General features: G+C 34.2%; 4 protein-coding genes across 9 annotated transcripts; 2 read left to right on the top strand and 2 right to left on the bottom strand.

The window, feature by feature from the left end:
* Window positions 1–1,218: 1,218 nt before the first annotated feature.
* On the top strand, window positions 1,219–7,161 carry LOC109853728 (exonuclease mut-7 homolog). 3 transcript variants are annotated; one of them, XM_020426099.1, is made up of 14 exons: window positions 1,219–1,725; window positions 1,808–1,948; window positions 2,358–2,548; window positions 2,610–2,848; window positions 2,915–3,096; window positions 3,188–3,367; window positions 3,439–3,648; window positions 3,725–3,874; window positions 4,073–4,351; window positions 4,432–4,586; window positions 5,013–5,145; window positions 5,257–5,852; window positions 5,940–6,130; window positions 6,253–7,161. In XM_020426099.1, exons 1-14 carry the CDS (start codon window positions 1,647–1,649, stop codon window positions 6,605–6,607), a joined length of 3,081 nt encoding a protein of 1,026 aa, XP_020281688.1. In that variant the 5' UTR covers window positions 1,219–1,646; the 3' UTR covers window positions 6,608–7,161. The 3 variants fall into 3 exon arrangements, with proteins under 3 accessions (XP_020281688.1, XP_020281687.1, XP_020281689.1); XM_020426098.1 differs by having other exon boundaries at window positions 1,220–1,725; window positions 5,013–5,852; XM_020426100.1 differs by lacking the exon at window positions 5,013–5,145 and having other exon boundaries at window positions 1,221–1,725; window positions 5,589–5,852.
* Window positions 7,162–7,258: 97 nt separating this feature from the next.
* Window positions 7,259–10,853, bottom strand: LOC109853730 (paraplegin). 2 transcript variants are annotated; one of them, XM_020426103.1, is made up of 10 exons: window positions 10,664–10,853; window positions 10,355–10,530; window positions 9,922–10,200; window positions 9,613–9,844; window positions 9,078–9,392; window positions 8,806–8,974; window positions 8,378–8,730; window positions 7,798–8,294; window positions 7,599–7,724; window positions 7,259–7,499 (listed from the first exon to the last, which is right to left on the bottom strand). In XM_020426103.1, the coding sequence occupies exons 2-10, from the start codon at window positions 10,526–10,528 to the stop codon at window positions 7,338–7,340; spliced, it is 2,307 nt and encodes a 768-aa protein (XP_020281692.1). In that variant the 5' UTR covers window positions 10,529–10,530; window positions 10,664–10,853; the 3' UTR covers window positions 7,259–7,337. The 2 variants fall into 2 exon arrangements, with proteins under 2 accessions (XP_020281692.1, XP_020281694.1); XM_020426105.1 differs by lacking the exon at window positions 10,664–10,853 and having other exon boundaries at window positions 10,351–10,434.
* An 85-nt stretch (window positions 10,854–10,938) lies between these two features.
* On the top strand, window positions 10,939–16,409 carry LOC109853729 (hamartin). Of its 2 annotated transcripts, none has more exons than XM_020426101.1 (15): window positions 10,939–11,039; window positions 11,488–11,752; window positions 11,833–12,101; window positions 12,328–12,546; window positions 12,631–12,824; window positions 12,930–13,042; window positions 13,122–13,369; window positions 13,441–13,761; window positions 13,837–14,031; window positions 14,125–14,392; window positions 14,476–14,714; window positions 14,801–14,926; window positions 15,091–15,327; window positions 15,412–15,508; window positions 15,583–16,409. In XM_020426101.1, exons 2-15 carry the CDS (start codon window positions 11,644–11,646, stop codon window positions 16,104–16,106), a joined length of 3,159 nt encoding a protein of 1,052 aa, XP_020281690.1. In that variant the 5' UTR covers window positions 10,939–11,039; window positions 11,488–11,643; the 3' UTR covers window positions 16,107–16,409. The 2 variants fall into 2 exon arrangements, with proteins under 2 accessions (XP_020281690.1, XP_020281691.1); XM_020426102.1 differs by lacking the exon at window positions 10,939–11,039 and adding an exon at window positions 11,058–11,315.
* A 166-nt stretch (window positions 16,410–16,575) lies between these two features.
* Window positions 16,576–20,288, bottom strand: LOC109853731 (major facilitator superfamily domain-containing protein 6). Of its 2 annotated transcripts, none has more exons than XM_020426106.1 (10): window positions 19,778–20,288; window positions 19,390–19,489; window positions 18,952–19,307; window positions 18,752–18,862; window positions 18,378–18,645; window positions 18,092–18,285; window positions 17,640–17,956; window positions 17,388–17,563; window positions 17,150–17,317; window positions 16,576–16,859 (listed from the first exon to the last, which is right to left on the bottom strand). In XM_020426106.1, the coding sequence occupies exons 2-10, from the start codon at window positions 19,451–19,453 to the stop codon at window positions 16,789–16,791; spliced, it is 1,725 nt and encodes a 574-aa protein (XP_020281695.1). In that variant the 5' UTR covers window positions 19,454–19,489; window positions 19,778–20,288; the 3' UTR covers window positions 16,576–16,788. The 2 variants fall into 2 exon arrangements, with proteins under 2 accessions (XP_020281695.1, XP_020281696.1); XM_020426107.1 differs by having other exon boundaries at window positions 19,390–19,491; window positions 19,782–20,288.
* Between the last annotated feature and the right edge of the window lie 645 nt (window positions 20,289–20,933).

Here is a 20,933-nt window from a genome sequence, read left to right as displayed (position 1 = left end):
TTGGAATTGCAACTTTTCAGACATTATATTTGTGTACCGTTAAAACACCTTTGTATAATATACATGGTTTTTTGTGTATTTTGTATCTATATATATGTAGTGTTTTTAAGAAAATAAAATAAAATTTATAAAGCACAGAGCACAGCAAATGATGATGTAAAAGGAGATGATATTTGACTACACTCCACGAATTCTGATGTTGCTCGCTAAAATAAAATTCTTTTCTTGACTATCACATCTTTTCTGGTATATCACATTTATGTTGTACGAAAAGTTGCAATGGTTTTTTCTTATCCTTTTCTGTTTTCCTTTCTCATCTTCTCATCACGAGATCGGTCATTTTAAATTTCAAAAAAAATCAAATTCACGCTCTCGAATATACTCACACACTTAAAGAAAGTGACCATTTAAACTCGTGCACATAGCACAGAATAGAACCGCACACGCTGTGGACATAGCGCACCGACATGTCGCTCGTGGACTGGCTGCGTAGTTCCAATGTGTACCACTCGTGGACAATGCGCTAGTTTACGGGGCGGAAAAGTGATGACACATTCTCTTATGGGCCTGGTTGCTCTCAGACTTCTCTCTGGTACTGCAAACAACCCCTCCCATGAAAAAGTATAAAAAATTCAACTGACTTCGACAGTAGATGTGTCTTAATAGCCTAGAGTAGCTAAAGGCACGTAAAATACTCAATTAAAAAAAAAAAAAAGATTCACATAGTGATTGGTCAGGTTCATATCCTGACCGATTAGGTTCACATCCTGACCGGCTAGGAGGTTCACATCCTGATCGGTTACGTTCATAGTCGGTCAGGATAAGAATTTAAGGCCTGTTCTACAATACAGTCGTAAGCTGTAAGCATAGTTAGGCCTGGTTTATGTGGGCAAATAAGGCCTTGTTTAGGCCTTGTTTATGCGAGTAATAACTGTTACCTTATGCTGGAACTGGTACAGTTCAACTATAGGATTTCAATGCTTCTGTTTATACGAAATTGCCGAATGCGTATAAGCAGAAATATTAAAAGTTTAGGCCCGCATAAACCAGGCCTTAGCTACTAGCAGTCCATGGCCCTGTTCCGTTATTACTGGCAGTACTGAACAATCTATAGGATACGTGACATGAACCTATAAATTCTCAGTACTGCCAGTAATAACGGAACAGGGGGCATATATTATTATAGTCAAAGATTTAACCAATCCAGCCTTCTATGTATTGTATTTCCATTTCCATTTCTCGCTCTGGAAGACTCTGATTGGTTGATTCTCTTACGTTACATGCGTTATACATTAAGCAAGAGACTGTGCTTCGGTGGATGGCCTCCTTTCAATTTTTCCGACCAAGAAACAAAACAAATGGCGCAAACTTCAGAGAGTGTGACGTATAGTAGGTAAAACCCCCTGGTTTTATCACGAGTCACAATAGGTATTAAATATCGTTGCGTCGTGGCAAAAGAATACTATATAGTTTTGTTATTTTATCGTTTCGTGACTCTTGGTAATGTGTTCAGAGTGTTTTTTATCGTCAAGTTTTTAAGTAGTTCTAACGATAGTAAAAAATCTGTGACTTGAAACGCAAGGATTAGGTGATTGATAAAATTAGAATTAGTACAACTTTAAACAAGTTATTATCAAAACGGTAATATGGATTTATTATTCTTCTCGTCTATAGACGAGGCCACAAAATCTTGGCTTGACACTCTACATCGAATGTGGGGGTTGTGTAAGTTTATGTACATCGTTTGTCATGTTAAACAAGTGTTGTCACTTACTTGTATATTTACCGCTTGTTATATTAATTCCAGGGAAAAAATGTGATGGTGTAAGCAAAACTTTAACGGATTACTTTGAAACAGCACCAAATCCATATCTCAGCACACTAAGAATTCTTGTCAATACCAAAGATTTTGATCAAAATACAAACAGCAAATCACTTGCATATGCAGGTTTAGTTATTAACTTAGATTTATTTGTTTATTGTTTATTTACGTTTATTTATTTAATTATAGTTTTTTGACACAATAGTTTTATATTTACTTCAATATAAATTTATATTATAACTATATATAGAAATTCAAATATTTATTTTATAGCACACACAAGTAAAAAATATACTATATATACATATATATCTAGAAAACTAGTAATTCAATTTTAATAAGGTTTCAAAAGCATTAGTATTTTTATCTTATATTAAAAATAAGGAATAACACATTTGAAATATATTTTGCACAATTATAAATAAGTTATCAAAAACACATTTCTTATTTATAAAAAAGAATTTATTTTACAAGAAATAATAATATATCATCACAACAAGCAACTTTACTCTTATATATTTTATATACTTTTTAGTGATAGAAGAATTTTCAAATTGGATGGAAGAAAGAAAACATGGATATACAGAATTTCTTGTACCTGATTTGAAGTTAGCAACCTTCAAATTAGTAAGACAGAAACATATGAAACAACTGCTTCTGATCAAGAAAATATCTACCACATACAGTTTTGTGGACCATAAGGATATATTTTTGCCAGAAATAAAGGTATAGTTTACTTATTGTAGTTTAACTATTTATGTGCTTTATATATATATATCTTTTCTAGGAAATGTTACGTAACAAAAATTACAAAGAAGCTGCACAATATGCAGCAATGCTGCAATTACAGGAGCACTTTTCAGATCCAAAAATTTTATTATTACCCCTTATATTACAAAACAAGCAACAAGTAGTAGATGAATTTTTAGTTGATTGTCCAGATATTCAAAATACTTTAATAACTTATCTAGACAGTTTAATAGCACCAGGAAGAAATATAGAACATACTCTTGAACAATTTGTTTTGTAAGTAATAATGTATTTGGTCATCTGGCACTAGATTAAAATCAATTCTGGATTGAATCTTTTCAGTGAAAATGACATACCAGAAGTTAAAGTATCACTAGCACAAGGTCGTTCCTTAAGCAGACTTATTGCACGTCTGATAAAACAATACAATTTATCACCAGATTCTTGCCCTCATTTAAATACAAAACGAAATGAAGGCGCTTTACAGTTTCTTATACATAAGCGTTATGTGGATGGTAGCTTAAGTAAATATCCACTTCATATGTGGTGATTTATAAAGAGTAACTGTTTTTAAAAATAAAAATAAATGTCAACTTTTTTTGTTCTTTGCTATAGATGTTGCAAGTTGGAGAGAAATGGTACGAGAGGCCATTGGAAATGATACTAAATTACAAATAGAATTACTCCCAATGTTGACTCATGTTAATGATGCGGAAGAAGGATTATATTGGGCAAAAGAATATAATATACCTAAACAGCAATGGCCATGGGCCATAGTATTTGCGGGAGAACAAAGTAATGATTTCATCTGTATTTCTTATGCTTGTGTATTAAACGGAATAGCTTTTTAATATCACAGTTTGTAGAGAGCGAAGAAGGAGCGTCCACAAGTAGAGACGAACATTCGGAAGCAGGTAGCAGTAGTACTGAAGATAACATACATTATCATATCTTAAAATTACCAAGAGAATCTATCAAAGTGATAGATAACGGGCGTTTATTTGAGGAATTCCTTGATAATGGATTGAAATGTGTAAATATGGTTGGACTTGATCTAGAATGGAAACCTAGTTTTGGTAAAAATAATGCTTGAGTACAAAAAAAGTTTGAGGATATGATTTACTTAAAAGTATTAACATAATATCTCTACAGGAACTAAACAAACAGAACTGGCTCTTATGCAAATAGCAACCGAAGATAATGTTTATATATTAGATGTAACTACGCTTGGTAATGAATTAAGTGAACTTTGGGCCGAACTTGGTCTCACATTATTTGAGAACAAGAATATTATCAAAATTGGTATATGCTTTTAATGTTTGAAGAATAGAATCTTATTTACTTTTTTTTATATATGTATAAACTATATATGTGTGTGTGTATATGTGTTTGCATAGTGTGTCACATTTAGTATCTCGTATGCTATATTTATTGTATTTGACTAACATGTATCTCTCTTTCTCTTTCTCTCTAAAAACTAATTTTATACATCATGCATAGGATTTGGAATTTCAAATGACATGACAGTCATTCGTAACAGTTTACCTGTTTTATCTTCCGTCAAAACATATGGCCAAGGTTATTTAGATCTAATGCTTTTGTGGAGGAAGTTAGTGGAAGAATACAATTTTGTTTTTCCATACAAAGGCGATTCAAATTTTACGGGCAAGAGCTTAAGTAAACTCGTTGAATTATGTTTTGGACAAAGACTTGACAAATCCGATCAGTTTTCTAACTGGGAGCTGAGACCATTGAGAGAAAGTCAAATAATATACGCTGGTTGGTAATTTTTTTTTTTTTATTATGAAAAAGATTAAAAGAAGTATAAAATATTTTCGTATCTATGTTATATTTTACAGCATTGGATGCATATTGTTTATTGGAGATATATGACGTACTACGAGAATTTTCATTGAATATGGAAATACCATTTGATGATATTTGTGCTGAGATTCAGCATATTCGACACACACAAATCAAAGGAAACACAAATAAGTTTGTGCCTGTAAACAAGGTATAAAAAAATTACAATAAATTCATGTTAATGTGTACGCTATGCAATAACATAAAGTGGCAAAAGATAATAAGAAAAACTAATTATTTTTATATTTTTTTGTTTATTCAAAATTGCTAAGTTGATGTCGATAGTTCACTATAATAGTGACCATAGTGAGTACATAGTGTTTATTTTTAAACACACATTAAAGTACATTTATGTTTATTTTTGTTTTTAACATGTATGTACAAAAAATAAAGAATATTATCTAGAAAAGTATTTTTGCTGCTTCTATTTTTGATTGCCACATCCATTAATATTTTCAATAAAATTATTTTACATTATTGATCTAGCTTATGTATGTGTATATGCGCATACATAAATACATATTTATAAATTAATTGCCAATTCACAGTTTTTTGCCATTAAAATCTCTTTTTATAGAAACCTATGTATTTGAATTTACCAAATAATAAAAGCAATGAGAATTATCGCGCAAACTTGGGCGCTTCACCGAAGAATATCGCACCTAAATACGGACCTACATTCAAACACGAAAATCAAAGATACACGCAAAGTAACAATAATCAGAAGTATCCAAATATTGGATTAGTTAACGACGCTAGACAGACGCGTCAACGAAGAAACAACGATAATTATGATAATAATCAGAGTGTACCTTATTTAGGATTCTTCAGGCATCCGCTAATTGAGAAACTTAACTATAAAAAACAGAATAATTATAAACAATATAATCAGAATAGACGTCCGCATAATGAAACAATTAACAGTGGAAGACCTACAAATTATAGAAAATACGATAACTATCGTAGACACGATAATAATGATGGTCGTAAACACGATAATTATGATAGTCATAAACACTATAATTATGACGGTCGTAGATACGATAATTTTGATGGTCGTAGATACAATAATCAGAATAGAGGTGGCAATCAAAATAGATACGGTAACTGTAATAGATATGAGAAACGGGAAGATAAAGGGGAAGAGTTTCAGAATGAACCAGATATCCGGAGCAAGATGAAACAAAATGAAGTTAATACAAATGGACAATCTGTATCACGACAACATGAATTTTCAATCGCCGCTCATACGTGGCGTGTTGTATGCGATTCGATGTTAGGTGGCTTGAGCATCAAATTGCGAATGTGCGGTGTGGATTGCATGCATATGTTATTTGATCAGGGCGGAGACGATTCGGCCAAATTGGCAATGCGTGAGAACAGAGTTTTTCTGACACGTAACAAAAACTGTGAAAAAGTAAAGTGTTTTTATTATCATATTTTAGATCTTTTATTTTGACGTGTTAATTGTGTAACTTTTATTCTAATGATATCTCTAACGCAGTTTCAGCAATATCTACCGTTAGAGAGTTGCTATAGAATAATCGCTGACACACCTGAAAAACAATTACGCGAAGTTTTGAATCATTTTGGTGTTGTGGTCACGCAAAATGATATTTTTAGCCGATGTCAAATATGTAACTGCGACGAATTTGTGAAAGTTCCAAAAAAATTAATGGATGATATTGTACAAAAGTAAGTGACATTTTTAATGACTCGAAATATCTATATAAATTTCACGATATATGTATAAATTGTACAATGTTTTTATTTTTATATTTTTACACGATAAAAAAACAATTTTTATATTTAATTAGCTTTGCCAAGATTATAAAGATGAACAATTATCGGCTCTCGTCTGACAGTATGCCCGATAATCTATCGAAAAACGATGATTACAATTCGAGCGACAGTTTTGAGCTGCCTCGAAATCCGAATTATTTCACGAACAGTGAGCATCGCACGTGGAACCTGTCCACGGGTACAGTCGATGTAGCAACATGTACAACTAAGTATCAGATGCGAATACAAATTGACAAAGTCCCCATAAATGTCTTGAAAAACGTGCAAGTATTTTATATTTGCGAACATTGTGGCAAGGTATATTGGGATGGCTCACATTTGGAACGAGCTTTGAATGGTGTTATCAAAGATTTAATCGTTAAAGAGTAAGTAAATGTGTGATAAGAAAAACTTGAGAAAGAGATATATGCTCAAAGAAAGGATTAAGAAAACAAATAAAGAAAAATCAAAAAAAGTTATCTTTAACTGAAACTTTTACCTTGATGTGCATGATATAATGTTATATTCTGATTTTTCACACAAAATTATATATATATATTTTATTCATATATTACATATATTTACATAATAAAAATACGTGCATGTATTTTTTATTGAAGAAAAAACCCACGTTGACTTAAAGCAACAAAAACAGTGATAATGTAAAAAATCTAAGATCTTTAGTAGATTTTTATAACTCTATGTACATATATATATTTCTCGAAAATATATATTTGTATATATAAATTTTATAGATTTCCAACGCTGTTATGTTATATAGCGAAGTTTTGTTCCTTATCTGATAAATAAAAGTATAATTATTCTATTTCTTCTTGTTTTATTTATTCTCTTACTATTTAAATAAACAGTTGCAAAGCACGATAATGGCGATTGTGTGTATATACATATATATATTGATGACATAAAAAAAATCTCGAAAAAAATTGTCTCAACATCTCAAGATCAAATAAAAAAACAAATCAACTTTAAAAGTCAATGAAGATGAACTTTTAAAAGGTTTTAAATCAAATATCTTGTAAATAATTTATCAAAACCTGAGATATTTTATATCATACTACGTTTTTATACAAATATCTACAAAAATAATAAAACACATGTTTTACGCCGTTATCCTGTCTACTGATGGGGATTCTCTCGCTGGCCCGGATTTTTCGAATTCTGCCGGCTCGACAAGTCGCTTTTTCCCAAACGGTGGTGGTCCGATTAATTTTTCCACATCATCATACGTCAATGTCTCTTTTTCTAGTAAAGCTTCTGCAAGCTGTTGATATGACAGAAATATGTTACATATTCTTTTTAATATTATTTGATTACTTGATTATTTGTTTTAATATTTTTTGATATATATATATACACATACCACAGTTAATTTGTCCTTGTTCTTTAAAAGTAACTGTCGAGTTTGTTCGTACGCTTCTCCTATTATTCTCCTCACTTCGGCATCCATTAAATTGGCCAATTTTTTACTATATGGCTTTTTATTTTTCTACAAGAAAAAAGTAATATATATATATATATATATATTTTAAATATTTATGTAAAAATATTTTATACTGTACCGGATCAGTGTATTCCTCGTTGAAAGAAACTAAACCCACAGCTGGGCTCATTCCAAATTGTTGCACCTGAAGATAGGCTGTTTTTGTAACTTTTTTCAAATCGTTTTCCGCGCCCGTTGAGATTTTGTCAAACGTAATATACTCTGCAACTCTGCCACCGAGCATCATACACATTCGTTCGAAAAGTTCCTCTTTACTATGAAGTTTCTGATCGGATTGAGTGTACTGTGCAAATCCCAGATTCAAGTTGGTTCGCGGTACTATCGTCACTTTGAGCAAGGCATCGGTATGTTCCAACAACCAGCCCACTAAAGCGTGACCGGCTTCGTGATAAGCAACGACTCGTTTTGTAGATGGCGTCAATGGGTTATTTCTCTTTGTCAAACCGCCAATTGTTCTGTCAATCGCGTACATAAGATCGCTACCATCAACTTGTTTCTTTTTGTCCCTCGCGGCGTGTAAAGCCGCTTCGTTGCAGACATTTGCTATATCAGCACCTGGAAATAAGTTAAAGTTGGTGTAACAGATGAAGATAACATGTGAAACATTTGTGTTTATAAATAAATATAGGCTATATTACCGCTAAAGCCTGGCGTGAGATAAGCTAAATATCCTGAGTATTTTGAAGGTTCACTTTGTAAAGATATTCTCTTGAGATGAGTTTCGAAAATTTGTTGCCTCTCTTCTAGCGTAGGAAGATCGATCAAAATGTGCCGATCGAATCTGCCGGGTCGCAACAATGCTTTGTCCAACACGTCCGCCCTATTTGTAGAAGCCAATATAATAACATCTTCTTTTGCTATCATTCCGTCCATTTCTACTAAAAGCTGATTTAATGTTCGTTCAGACTCGCTGTTACTGACTCCAAGTGAACCTTCAGAACGTTTTTTACCTATTGCATCGATTTCATCGATATATATGATACTAGGTGCTCTGTAAAGAATTACAAAACACAAATATTAAGAGATATTACAAACCAGCTTCAAAAAGACAATAAAATAATCGAACCTTTTCTTGGCTTCTTTGAACAAGTCTCTGACACGAGCAGCGCCTAAACCACCGAATACTTCAATAAACTCGGAACCATTCATGGATAAAAAGGGGACGCTTGCTTCGGTCGCTACAGCTTTAGCTAGCAACGTTTTACCGCAACCGGGAGGTCCCAGAAGCAGAGCGCCTGAAAATAAGAGACATGTGATCCATAATTTTTTAAAATTAAAAATATTAATTTAACTATTATTAAGTTTCTCACACACACATATATGTACATTTAAACTTACCTTGCGGCACCTTAGCGCCAAGTGTTCTGTAACGTTCCGGATGCTTGAGATAATCGACAAACTCCATTACTTCAATCTTAGCTTCCTTTAATCCAGCTACGTCCGAAAAATGTACACCTTTACCTTTCCCCATTAACGGTTCCACCAAAGTGAACTTTGCTTGTTTCATTTGTGAGATAAACTCCATGGGTTTGAAAGAGAAACGTTTTCTCATAAAGGTAAGGACAGCCATAGCTAGCAACCCAATAAGCAAAAATCTTATAATACTCGCTACATATTCCAGTCTTCTCTCATAAATCACTTGTACTTCTTGGCCTGAAATTCATTCTTATTTTATATATAATGAACACTTTGAGAAATACAAAAGCTCAATAATTCGCTTCGGCGAGAGGAAAAGAAAACTTTCACTGTTATATACTTTACTTTCCTGCTGCCGTGATTGACAGATAGCTAATCATCTCTTTCCTTTCTCGTGAAGAGAATTAATGAAAATGTACAATCCAGTTGTATGTTTGACATATTGTAGATACTTTACCAGGTTTTATGCCAAGATCTTTCTCCACCTTTCTTAATTTCTCTTCAAAATTCTCAATGTTAGGAACTGCCATGTGATATCTCTTAAAGGGAGTCCTCCTTCCCCTAATAATAGCACCATTGTGTACCATAATTATAACGTGTTCAATAGCGGGATTTACTATAATTGTTTCAACCTCTCCTTTGCTCAACATCTCATATACAAATTCATTCCAAGACACAGAAGCTGCTGGCTATTGAAACACTGCTTATAAGCAAACAATAATGTCCGATGTTTTTAACTGTTAAATGTGATAAAAAAAAAACTTACTTCTGTACTTGTGCCCATCTGTTGTTTTAACACAATTAAGAGAACATACAGTATCACAGCCCATATAGTGATCTTACGCATAAGTATTCTCATTTCCTCATTTTTATCAGGTTCCTTGTCAGAATTTCCAGAACTTGATTCTTTGGATGATTGCTTGTTGGAATTGCTACACGTTGTATTAAAATATCGAATGGTGTTGGTTTTTGGAGAGAAACTAAAATTGCCAGACAATAACGCAACCTGCATAGCTTGGAGTTCTTTGTATATTTTTTTGTAAACCTATAAAATTAGATACACTCCCATTAATGATATTTTTGTAATATAAAAATTGTTTTTTTGAGACAAATTAAAAATTACCTAAATATATAAAAACTATAATAAATACATTACAAATAAGAGAAAACAATCACAAACATTCCCAATAGATACTTGCGTGATAAGACATGGGAAGCAGTAACCTGTGCGCTCCATTATTATGCGCACAACTCGGGTACTTAACGTTGCAACAAAATTTTTCCCGTGGAAGATAAACGTTCTTGGGTGAGAAATGAAATACCCGATTGAGCGCTGCATAGTGTTGTCTCGGACATTTTTTTAAGACCTGCATAGCTAAAATTCAAAATACACAATTACAAACAGACAGCTGACATTGTAGTATTGCAGAGTGGATGCGCGTATACTGACGCATGATGTAAAAAAACATTTTCTTTACATCATGCACAGATTATATATTTGTCTCAACTGTTTGTTCCTTTGAAATAACGTCATTGGTTCCGGTCAGTTCCGGTGAGTGAACTCTTCTCGCGCTGTCGCCCGCTTCCGTACTCTCGACACTTGACTCTTGACAACCAATTTCTGTTAAGGTTACATACGGTACAGTCAAGCGCACAACTCGTGTCCACAAAGTGGACGATCTTATTGGCTACCCAAATGCCTTCATAGCGCTATTCGCTAATTGCGTCTCCCCAGTCTCCGTACAGTCTCCGAATGTATCCACAGCTGTCAGATGGCAGCACAAAAGCTGGTCCGGAGAAGATATATGGAAGTGACCCCCGTTCGAATTCGCCAGTCGCCATAGAACTTACAGAAATCTGCTTGAAATACTCGATGAAATTCGGGTGAGTTTGCTCTGTTAGCTTGTCTGAAAACACGGAAAACTCGTCGCGATTATTCGATAAACGCAACTAGCGCGTATTGTGTCATTTCACGACGATCAGCGTTTGACCGGTCAGTATCGAAAATGACAGTTTCGCGGGGTTACTCCAATAGAGCGAGACCGATAATTTTTTCGTGTAGTGAAAAAAAAAAAAAATGCACACACTGACAATTTGTATAAAAGCGACGGATAATTTATACGCGAATAATTGCACAATCATGTACAGCGACGCTTTCAGGTAGAACAGTCGATTCAATCTTGCCTAAGTTTAATTCCCATTGTTAGAAGAGTTTGCAACTACTGGTCACTTGGTAACTGCAAACTTGACTATTGGTACACAGTAGATCAGGGTTATCTTTTGACTTTCATGTTATCTGTGCCCACTCTTTACGCGAGATCTTTTCTCGTAGGTATTCTAGCGTATCTGTCGCTTCATACAATGCCTATCTCGCATGACAGATGGCATACGGCTCAAAGCAACATCGTTAAAATAATTTCCAAAGCCTGATTAAATGATCATGATAAAATAGCATCCTCTGAGCCGAGCTGTCAATTGTGCCGTCAATATGAACATTGGTCCTGCAAATGTTGCCGAATTATTCCATCATTTGGAGTCTAATAAGCTCGGAGAGGTTGAGGAGATCAAGAAAGTATTTCACGACCAATTTCTGTGCAGTAAGTATCAATATGTGCGTTTGATTTGTTCTCATGTGTGTTTTATAGCTATATATCTAATTGTATTACTTTATCTGCAGCTAAGGATAGTTGGTTGATAAATGGATTATTTGATTATTACCTTTCCACAAATTCTGCAAGGACGGCTGAAGTATTAGCAGGAGTTCGAGATCCGCATGACAAACACTTGTTGGATCGTTTATCAGACATTCTTTCAAAGCCTACTAGTAATAGTAAACAGAGAATACAGGCACTTACACTGCTTGGACTTATAGCCAGGCGTCAGCCAACTTGGTTGTACAAGCTAGCCAATCATGCTTTATTCAGAGATTTACTCAAATTACTTAAGGTAATACGTGCTTCTCTTACTTTTTTAGATACAAATTTTAGAGACAAATAAAATTATTAAGTATTAATAACTAGTCCTTGATACTCTAAATATATAAGCAAATTATTTTTGAATACGTAATACATAAAAAAGTTGATACTATGTATAGATACATGTTGGTGTGTAAGCTCTTACATCCCAAAAGAAAGTAGATATATAGTTGTACAAGATTTTTATATTTTTCAAGGTGGAGGCAGATATAGTACCACTTATGAGTGCCCTTCTTTTATTAGTAATGTTGTTACCAATGTTACCTGCTGCTCTAGGGCCATATCTACCAGAAATATTTGAGGTATTTGGCCGATTGGCCTCTTATCATCATCAATTGTCTTTACTTTCTCCTACTCCTTTTACTTTGACTACAAATGTCATCTGCAAGGATCACTTGCATCTCATACATTTGCAGGTAAAGTGTTTATGACTGTTTATATGTGAGCAAAGTGTTAACAAATAAAAAGAAGTTAACAAACCATTTGTCATATTATTATAGGTAGGATTGTACAACTTGTTTCATAGACTGTATGCAATGTATCCTTGCAATTTTATGTCATACCTGAAGCAACAGTATGTTCAACGTGAGCAATTGGCCATATTTACTCATACTATTAGACCTATGTTGGATTCTGTGCGTGTGCACCCTTTGCTTGTTACAGCATCCAAAGATGCGGAAATTTCAGCCACTAGGTACACATATATGTACATATATATTTATTATATATACAATGTATCTCATATTTGCTACGGTATATTATTTATACAAAGTATTGTTATACATTTATTGCGTAACAGATGGAAAAAGATGGAACATCACGATATTGTGATAGAATGTGGCCGTTTTACGTTAGATAAATATCGAGAAGAAATATTAGGCTTAGCTAATTCTCGATGCACTCCACCTCTAGGTCAGCTTTATTATCATATTTATGCGCATATTCTCTCAAATGAAAAATGAAAATTACATTCTATTTTATGTATCTACAGATCAATCTTCCACTACTTGCGCGCCGATAAATATTTATGAGGGAGTGACAACTACAGAGATAAATGAGAGCAATGGAGAGGAGGATACGTTCTGGTCACCAAGCATGACAATGTCACCACATAGTCCACCGTTTCAAAATACATCTCACGAGCCGCGCTCTGCTCCTCCAACACCTAATAACAACCGAAGCGGTACTTCTCCACCTGAGGCTGCTATAGAAGCTACTCCCGAGACAACTCCTGTCAAGGTAAGTATGACGGATAATGTTTTTTTTACATATAGAAGAATTTTTATATATCGTATTTCTCGCACATGTAGGATTTGCGAAAGATATCAACGAGACAACTGCCTGTTGGATCTAGCGCGGTACGTGCTTTGAACGCATTAGGCAATGGCACATCCTCTCGACCGTCAACGCCCACTCCTGTAAGTTTATATTCTGGTTCAGGAGCGAGAAATACGGATATGGCAACAAGTACACACGGATTTCTGTCTCATAAATTAAACAAAATTATGATGGACAGACAAAGTGTCCTACAGCCGCAAAAAGTAACGAGTAATAACGAAGAAAACGAAAGGCTTTTAGAAATAGCTATGCGCCAGAACGGGAAAAATGATTCTTGGCAAGAAGATCAAGAGGTTTGGTCAACGATTTAAATACGCACACGATAAATTAACGAGAAAACATATTATTGGTGTGATTTGTAAATATAGGTTTTGGAAATCGTCAGTTCGCACGGCAATGGAGTAGCTGAAATGCCAAAATACATCGAATCGCAATCTGAAGACCAAAGTGAGAAAAACACGTACGGTTCTACAACCGATTTATCGCAAAAGGTTTATAAACTTCGATTATATTCTCAATATCAGAATCCAGTGGAAAAATCAAACTCGAAAGTAACGCACACGGTGAGATAAGTTTAAGAAATCTTTTCGAAAATTGTTGCGCGCGATAATACTTTGCGTTTGCAGTTATAGCGAGAACATATGTTGTATTCGCAGATTCGACACTCCAAATCTTGTCCTGATATAAGAATGCAGAAAAAATATAACAGCGAGGATGTGACAGCCAAATCAGTGAAAAAGTTTGAGAATGCTGGCACCCAGACATGCGATTTATTTCCGTATAAACACTTGTTGCTGGGAATGTTAGATCAGAACAGTCAAAACTTTAGTCAAGAGTGTTCCGATTCAAGACTGTTGCCGATCAACATGCTCGATCGGTATATTGAGACATGTACAAGAGTGAATAACTTCTCTAGCAAAACTAGTAAATATGGAACAACATATACATATAATGTAGAATAACGAAACTTTTAAAACGAATGAGATAACATACCAGAGTATTTACAGGAACAAACGGTGCCAGACAGAAACAAAAGAAGAAGGGCGAAGAAGATGTCGAAGAGGACAAAGGAGATGACGATGGTATAGATTCGCTTTGTGCTAATCAGTTATCAATCAACTTTCAACTTACACAAATGCAGCTACAGTTTGAACGGCAACGACGAGAGGTTTATGCCGAGCGTAATCGGCGTTTAGTCGGTAAATTGAGGGATTCACGAGCTTCGGAAGAGCATAATGTTGCTCTGGTCCGTTTATATATTCTATTCATAAATAATATTTATCAAGCTCTGATACAACTTCTGATCGATTTTTGGATTGTACGTTTTTGTAGACCGAACGTTTAAAATTGTTCGAGAGAGAAATTGAAGACCTAAAAGCACAATTAGAACATAATAAAAAAGCAGCACATCTCGCTGAGGAACAATATAAGGAAGCTATGCATTATTGGCAAACTAAAGTATGACGTTTTAAAACTCTATTTCATTTTTTCATTGTAAAAAAAATTGTAAAGTTATATTTCTATGCACACACCCAACCACCTATACATATACATATATGCGTACATACATAAATTATATACATATATATATGTGTAAAATTAATTACTTTATGCATACGTAGTGCACCGAAGAACAACAACAAAGTCATACACTCAAAGAACGCTTAGAGTGTCTTGAACTAGAATTAAAAAGTGAACAAAAGAAAGCAACGGAAACACAACAACAACTTCGTTCTACTGAAGCGGAACTTTTCAACGCGGGACACCAACTTAAGACAGCACTTGAAGCTGCGGACCGATCTAAAGAACTGGAACGTATAATGGATACCATGCAGAAAAAATTTGTTCTTTCAGGAGAGGTAAAGTTATTTTAAATTAAATAATTACAAATATTTTAATAAATCGCACATTCACAGAAATAATATTTATATCATTGTGCACAGGCAAAATGGAAATTAGAAGAAAATATAGCTACTTTTACGCCAACAGTTAAGCATGAAACGACGCTAATTCAGAAAGCATATACAGAAGAATTAAATAGTAAGTGTGTCCAAACACAAACCAGTATCATTTCTCGAAGAAAAATGAATTACGGTTAAAATTTTATTTTGTAGACATTCGACGACAGTTGGAATCGCGAACATCACACTTGGAAGCGCTGAAAGCACGTTTGAGTGAGGTAGAGAACAAAGAGGCGCGCACAGAAGCGCAACTGGTGAATCTCCAAAGACTCTTGCAAGAGACAAAAGATCGGCATGCGTTTGAATTGGAAACTGTAGAATCGAAATATCAGGCGCAAGTAGAAATAATTCTACTTTTAGAGAGTCGTATACTTGAGCTTCACGGCAAACTGGAGACTGCAACGTACTCCAATACATCGCCGATGGCTAATCCCGCTTCTTCAGCTTCGCCTAAAGAGCGATCCCCACCTCTCTCAACCAGCTTGGCCTCGTCCAGTGAGGGCAGCCTCGCATTTATTCATCCAGGCGCCGGAATCATTATGAACGATTGTTGCGACACTTCAACGGGCGAGATTCCGAATCTACAAGCTATGATAGAACCCGTACCAAGTAGCAGTCAAGTCACTTCACCGTCACGTTCTATCGTTCAACGACCACCATTGTCAAAACAAGACTAACGCTGCGGAAATGTTTGCCTCGACATAAGCTTCTCGTATATCGCCTACAAAACAATATACGGGACTATTATCAAAGTTTACAAACGAATGGCCGCGACAAAGATTCGCGGCACATATAAGAAGAAAGTTATTTGTAGCTTTTTATTGATAGAGTAGATGAGATTCATAAAAAAAAGTTGTGCTAATTGACTGGTTGCAATCGAGCAGGCATGCTAAGTTTGTTAGCATTGATATATCTCCTCTCTTGGAAAATGAATTCACAGTGAATAAATGGTTGAGATATTTTGCTGACCAATTTTGGTAATGTATTAATCTTTGTTCTTGCCCAACGTATGTTGTTCCAACTATTCCTTCCCTTTAGCTTTTCAATCTTCTGTAAGTATACATCTACGACGTTATATTTCCGGATATTTTTGCGAAGTTTTTATCTATTCGCATGAAAACACGAAGGTAAATAACCAAGAAAACATATGTTACAAAAGTATATATTATGGTAAAAACGTGTGCAGTATAATTTACAATACATAATACTGAATAAGTAAATTCGTTATACCACAAAATTACGACACTATTTTTGTCAATATGAAGAATTATAGTAAAAAAACAACGATAATTTTGTTAAGATTTAACTATGCAATATTTTCACACCATACAAGTTGTAAAATTGTTTTAATTTATAATTTTAATAAGTTTGCAATTCTTGACTTATCGTCATTAAAATAGCGTCATCTGGATTGGCATAATTTGCTAAGTCTGAAAGAAATCGGGAAGAATATAGACTTTATATATGTTCATTATGTAAGAGAAAGATGCCTAACTGGTGTGTGTAAAAACACGAAGCAAACACAAGATACCTCTTATCTTAATTCCGCGATCTTAATTTTAATGATTCTCTGATATATATATATATATATATATATATTATACTTTTTTACATTTACACAAAACATACGAAACCATTTTAACTACGAGTCGAGAAAATGGTTCTCCTATAACTGTTTGCTTTATTACAATATTTACATATCCACATAATCGTTACTCACGATTATGGCCTCGGTGCAAAGGATAAGCCTTCATCTTCCGCAATAAGAGTTCCATCAACCAAAACATGGTTAACCACACAAGTGCACCAGCTGAAAAACTTCTCATTGCTACAACTCCACCATAAATATCCATTAAGCGACCACATATGAAGCTGCCGCTTGCAACTCCTAAAACAATAAATGAAAGATTTATGCTAAAACCGAAAGAGAGGATGAACACTCTCAAATATTAACTAACCAATTCCTTCAAAAACAGCACCAATAAATCCTTGCATGGTGGCTTTCGTACCAGATGGTGTCACTTTGTCACCATAAGATACCATTGTCGGCCAACACAGACCGAATGAGGGTCCGTGGAGCAATTCAAGAATTAAGAACAGCCAAGGATTTGATATGATGCTATATGCCATAAATCTGCAAAAGAAAAATTTATATATTTTAACATTTATAGATATGTACAAAGAAACCAAAAATAAAACTTGTTACTTACCTAATTGCATATATGAGCAACACGAGACTCATGACGTTAATATGGCCGAGTTTTTTTAACACGTTACCCGACATAAAATTAAATGGTAATTCTCCTAGGAAACATTGAACGCCAGTCATAAGGCCCTGAAGAGTTTTAATCCATGTATCATCGGTCGTCAAGTCTTCCGTGTACCAGAACAAGAAGTTCCAAATGACTCCCGTGCACATCCCTGCACCTATGCACCACCAGGCAAACACTAATACTCTTCCCTCTTTGATAACGTTCAAGAACTCCCGCAATAACGATGGTTCGTCCGTAGAGCATTCAGGATTTTTCTGTAACGATACTGCTTTCTCCCATTACCTGCCAATTTTGGATTCTCTTGATAAATAAGAAGCACCAGGAACTTTTGTTTCACCTTTTTAGTTCAAAATTTGGTTTCATTGATTACATATTTAGATCTTCTGTACCTTTTTTAGTGTTGCAGACACCATAATATCGCCGATCATGGCTACTAACATGATGTAAAATATACAACTATAGTCTTTCTCATGTTGTTTTTTGCTGAAAAAATCTACCATGTAGCCCGCGCTTATGCAAAAGACACCAGTACCAATACCGCCCCACATTTTCTGTTTGCCGTAATCGCTTCTTCTCTCATAACCTGAAGTGATTAAAAAAAACAAACAAACAAACAAACAAACTGCAAAACGCTGAATTCAATAGTGACGTTATTTTTTAAGAAATAACACAAACCAAGAAGACTAAAACAGATTGCATCTGCTATGCTAACTACAACAGCCATTCCAATCCAGCTTAACAAGGCAAACCATAAAAATAAGTGAAACTGATATGTAGAATGTTTCATATCATTCTGGGAATCCTTAGCTTCTTGTAGCAGATAATTAAACGCATTATTAGTTGGACAAACTACTGTACACGATGTTCTCAATTGGTCTCCGCATGCGGGAACATGTGCGACACCATCTACAAATGTACGCACTCTTACATTCACGCATTCCACCTATAAATTGTTTTTTTTTTGTTTTATTTGTAATATAAAGTTAACTGTTATTCTTATAATAAAATATGTGTTGGATTTTATTATCTGTATAATGAATTTCTCTTACATTCAAGTCGTCATATACATCAAATCCTGCACCAAATTCAAAAGTGCCATTCGCAGAAACATTCTTGTTATTTATCTCTATGTAGCCATGAGATGGCCCTTTACAAAGTAACTACGCACAAACATGAATATATCCTTATTACTTATTTAACTATTGAAATAAAACACATGTAGGAGAGATCAAAACTTATTTATACATACCTTACAAAATGAGTCTTTGTGAGTATTGGTTATTACAGGACTTAACGCATCTTCCGAAAATTTGTTTTCGGGACAAATTTCTATGAACGGAATGCTCTTGTCACAAGTAAGAGTGACATTTGCACTTTTGTCTATTTCAGGAATAAAATAAATGGAAAAGAATGCTACTGTTAATAGAGCTTGGAATATCAGGAAACAAGTCTTGTGCAACTTAAACTTATCAGCCAAACTGCCAAATAGTGGTTTTGCAACTAAACCAGAAATAGGTAATACTGTGTATATTATGCCAACCATTGTTGGAGAAAAACCCAATTGTTTTCCAATTGTTGGAAGAAATTGTACCATTGGTCCCGTTGCTGTAAACAGGTGACATTATTACAAAACGTAAAGAGAGAGTTTCTGTAGCATATAGAGCAGTAACATTTTAAATAAACTTACCAGCATTGAACAGAAAATAATGTGACTTTATAGGAGCCAATTCTTTATTTACGTTGAGCAACATAATTCAGTTGTGTAATTAACACTGTCTGCAATTTATCTACAACAACAAAAGAAAACATTCATGTGTAACATTGCATCTTTTAATTGATTCCGAATCAATTTTCTTTATATGCACACGTGAGATATTTCAATTTTGAATATTGTCCAATATTTTTAAGACAAAATTATTGTCTCTTTGGTGCATTACACAACACATATAGTTGAGTATGCATTACATCATACACATGTGAATATTGATCTACAAAGCACGATATAAATTTATTTTATCATCATCACACAGAACTTCTTTTGATAATTTATGTGAAAAAAAAAAAATGATACAAACCTCACACTCGAGCCAAGACCTCGTACTTTAAATAGGTATAGCAAACGGTACGTGAGTTAAATTGAGTGTCCTGTGACTCCACACTCCGTCTCACATGACATGTAACCAAAATCTTGCACACTAGCCTTGCACTTTGTTCACCAACTGTAACTTGCCGCCACTCGTCCAATCGTATCAATTACGTGCACATATGTAAAGCTAGAACACAGTATCGAGTGAATCACGAGAAACAGATAAGGGAGATATATCGTCGCAGATCCGAGTTTTGTGTTTTTATCAGTCTATTACTCCCCCCGTTACACAATTTCATCTGTCCGCGATTCGTTGTTAGATTTTTTTATCAGCTCTGATTTTCTTTGCGCGATCACGCAATGTTCACATTGTTAGATTTGTTTACGGTTATACATTTTAAAAAGTGCGTCTCACGCAAAACTTTCACTGTGCACGTTATCGAGCGCGTGAATGATGTTGAGTATCATTGCTGCATCGCTTTTCTGTAATAGGACATACTGTCTGTGATTCCGCCTCTTGCATATATATATATATGTACTCCACGTACGTATATCATCGATCATTCGCGCGTTTTTTCTCAAATTATTATTTCATTGGAAACAAATGCGGAAAGCAATAATACAAATTATCTGTCTTTCAAGATTCACACTGTCAGTATGCAAAATCTACAATTTTTGACTTGAATGTGTCACCGATTTTCAGTACTGACATTGAATTTTGAAATGTGTACAAAAAATATTATAACGAAAAAAATATTTATTGTTCTTTTTCTCTTGATGCAAACTTTTTAGTATGTACAAAACTCTGACTTAGAAGATGCGAACTTTTTAGTATGTACAAAAATCTGACTTGAAAGTAGGGGAGAAATCTTAGCTATGTTTTTTATACATGTGTAATGCAAAACGTGTATATTTTATTTGAAATTTGAAAGAAAAAGGAAACAAGAAATGTAGAAAATATATATGCGCGCGCAACAACAAAAGATTTAATAAAATAAAATTTAAAAAACAAGAAAACGCAACAAATACCAAATTTTAATTTCTAATTTATAGTTTTAATTTTTTTTCTCTTCAGCTTTATTTAATATTCTCTGAAAGTCCTCTTTCTCGGTTATACTATATATAAATTTTTTAAGTATGCACTT

This window comes from Pseudomyrmex gracilis, unplaced genomic scaffold (genome assembly GCF_002006095.1).
Source record: "Pseudomyrmex gracilis isolate BER0280 unplaced genomic scaffold, ASM200609v1 scaffold_53, whole genome shotgun sequence".
NCBI classification, from domain to species: Eukaryota; Metazoa; Arthropoda; class Insecta; order Hymenoptera; family Formicidae; genus Pseudomyrmex; species Pseudomyrmex gracilis.
The sequence above is the reverse complement of the archived record's forward strand: the minus strand, read 5'-3'. Positions and strand labels throughout refer to the sequence as shown.

What these genes read in the sequence shown, in the direction of transcription:
- LOC109853728 (XM_020426098.1), top strand. Translation starts at nt 1,647, where the DNA reads ATGGATTTATTATTCTTCTCGTCTATAGACGAGGCCACAAAATCTTGG. An exon ending in AGTATTTGCGGGAGAACAAA is followed by an intron (nt 3,368 to 3,438) that starts GTAATGATTTCA and finishes CACAGTTTGTAG; the next exon opens with AGAGCGAAGAAGGAGCGTCC. An exon ending in ATGGATGATATTGTACAAAA is followed by an intron (nt 6,131 to 6,252) that starts GTAAGTGACATT and finishes ATATTTAATTAG; the next exon opens with CTTTGCCAAGATTATAAAGA.
- LOC109853730 (XM_020426103.1), bottom strand. Translation starts at nt 10,528, where the DNA reads ATGCAGGTCTTAAAAAAATGTCCGAGACAACACTATGCAGCGCTCAAT. An exon ending in TGCTTCCCATGTCTTATCAC is followed by an intron (nt 10,201 to 10,354) that starts GCAAGTATCTAT and finishes CTAATTTTATAG; the next exon opens with GTTTACAAAAAAATATACAA. An exon ending in TCTCACGCCAGGCTTTAGCG is followed by an intron (nt 8,295 to 8,377) that starts GTAATATAGCCT and finishes ACTTATTTCCAG; the next exon opens with GTGCTGATATAGCAAATGTC.
- LOC109853729 (XM_020426101.1), top strand. Translation starts at nt 11,644, where the DNA reads ATGAACATTGGTCCTGCAAATGTTGCCGAATTATTCCATCATTTGGAG. An exon ending in TCACGACCAATTTCTGTGCA is followed by an intron (nt 11,753 to 11,832) that starts GTAAGTATCAAT and finishes CTTTATCTGCAG; the next exon opens with CTAAGGATAGTTGGTTGATA. An exon ending in ATATACAGAAGAATTAAATA is followed by an intron (nt 15,509 to 15,582) that starts GTAAGTGTGTCC and finishes TTTATTTTGTAG; the next exon opens with ACATTCGACGACAGTTGGAA.
- LOC109853731 (XM_020426106.1), bottom strand. Translation starts at nt 19,453, where the DNA reads ATGTTGCTCAACGTAAATAAAGAATTGGCTCCTATAAAGTCACATTAT. An exon ending in TTATTTTCTGTTCAATGCTG is followed by an intron (nt 19,308 to 19,389) that starts GTAAGTTTATTT and finishes ACCTGTTTACAG; the next exon opens with CAACGGGACCAATGGTACAA. An exon ending in AATCTGTTTTAGTCTTCTTG is followed by an intron (nt 18,286 to 18,377) that starts GTTTGTGTTATT and finishes TAATCACTTCAG; the next exon opens with GTTATGAGAGAAGAAGCGAT.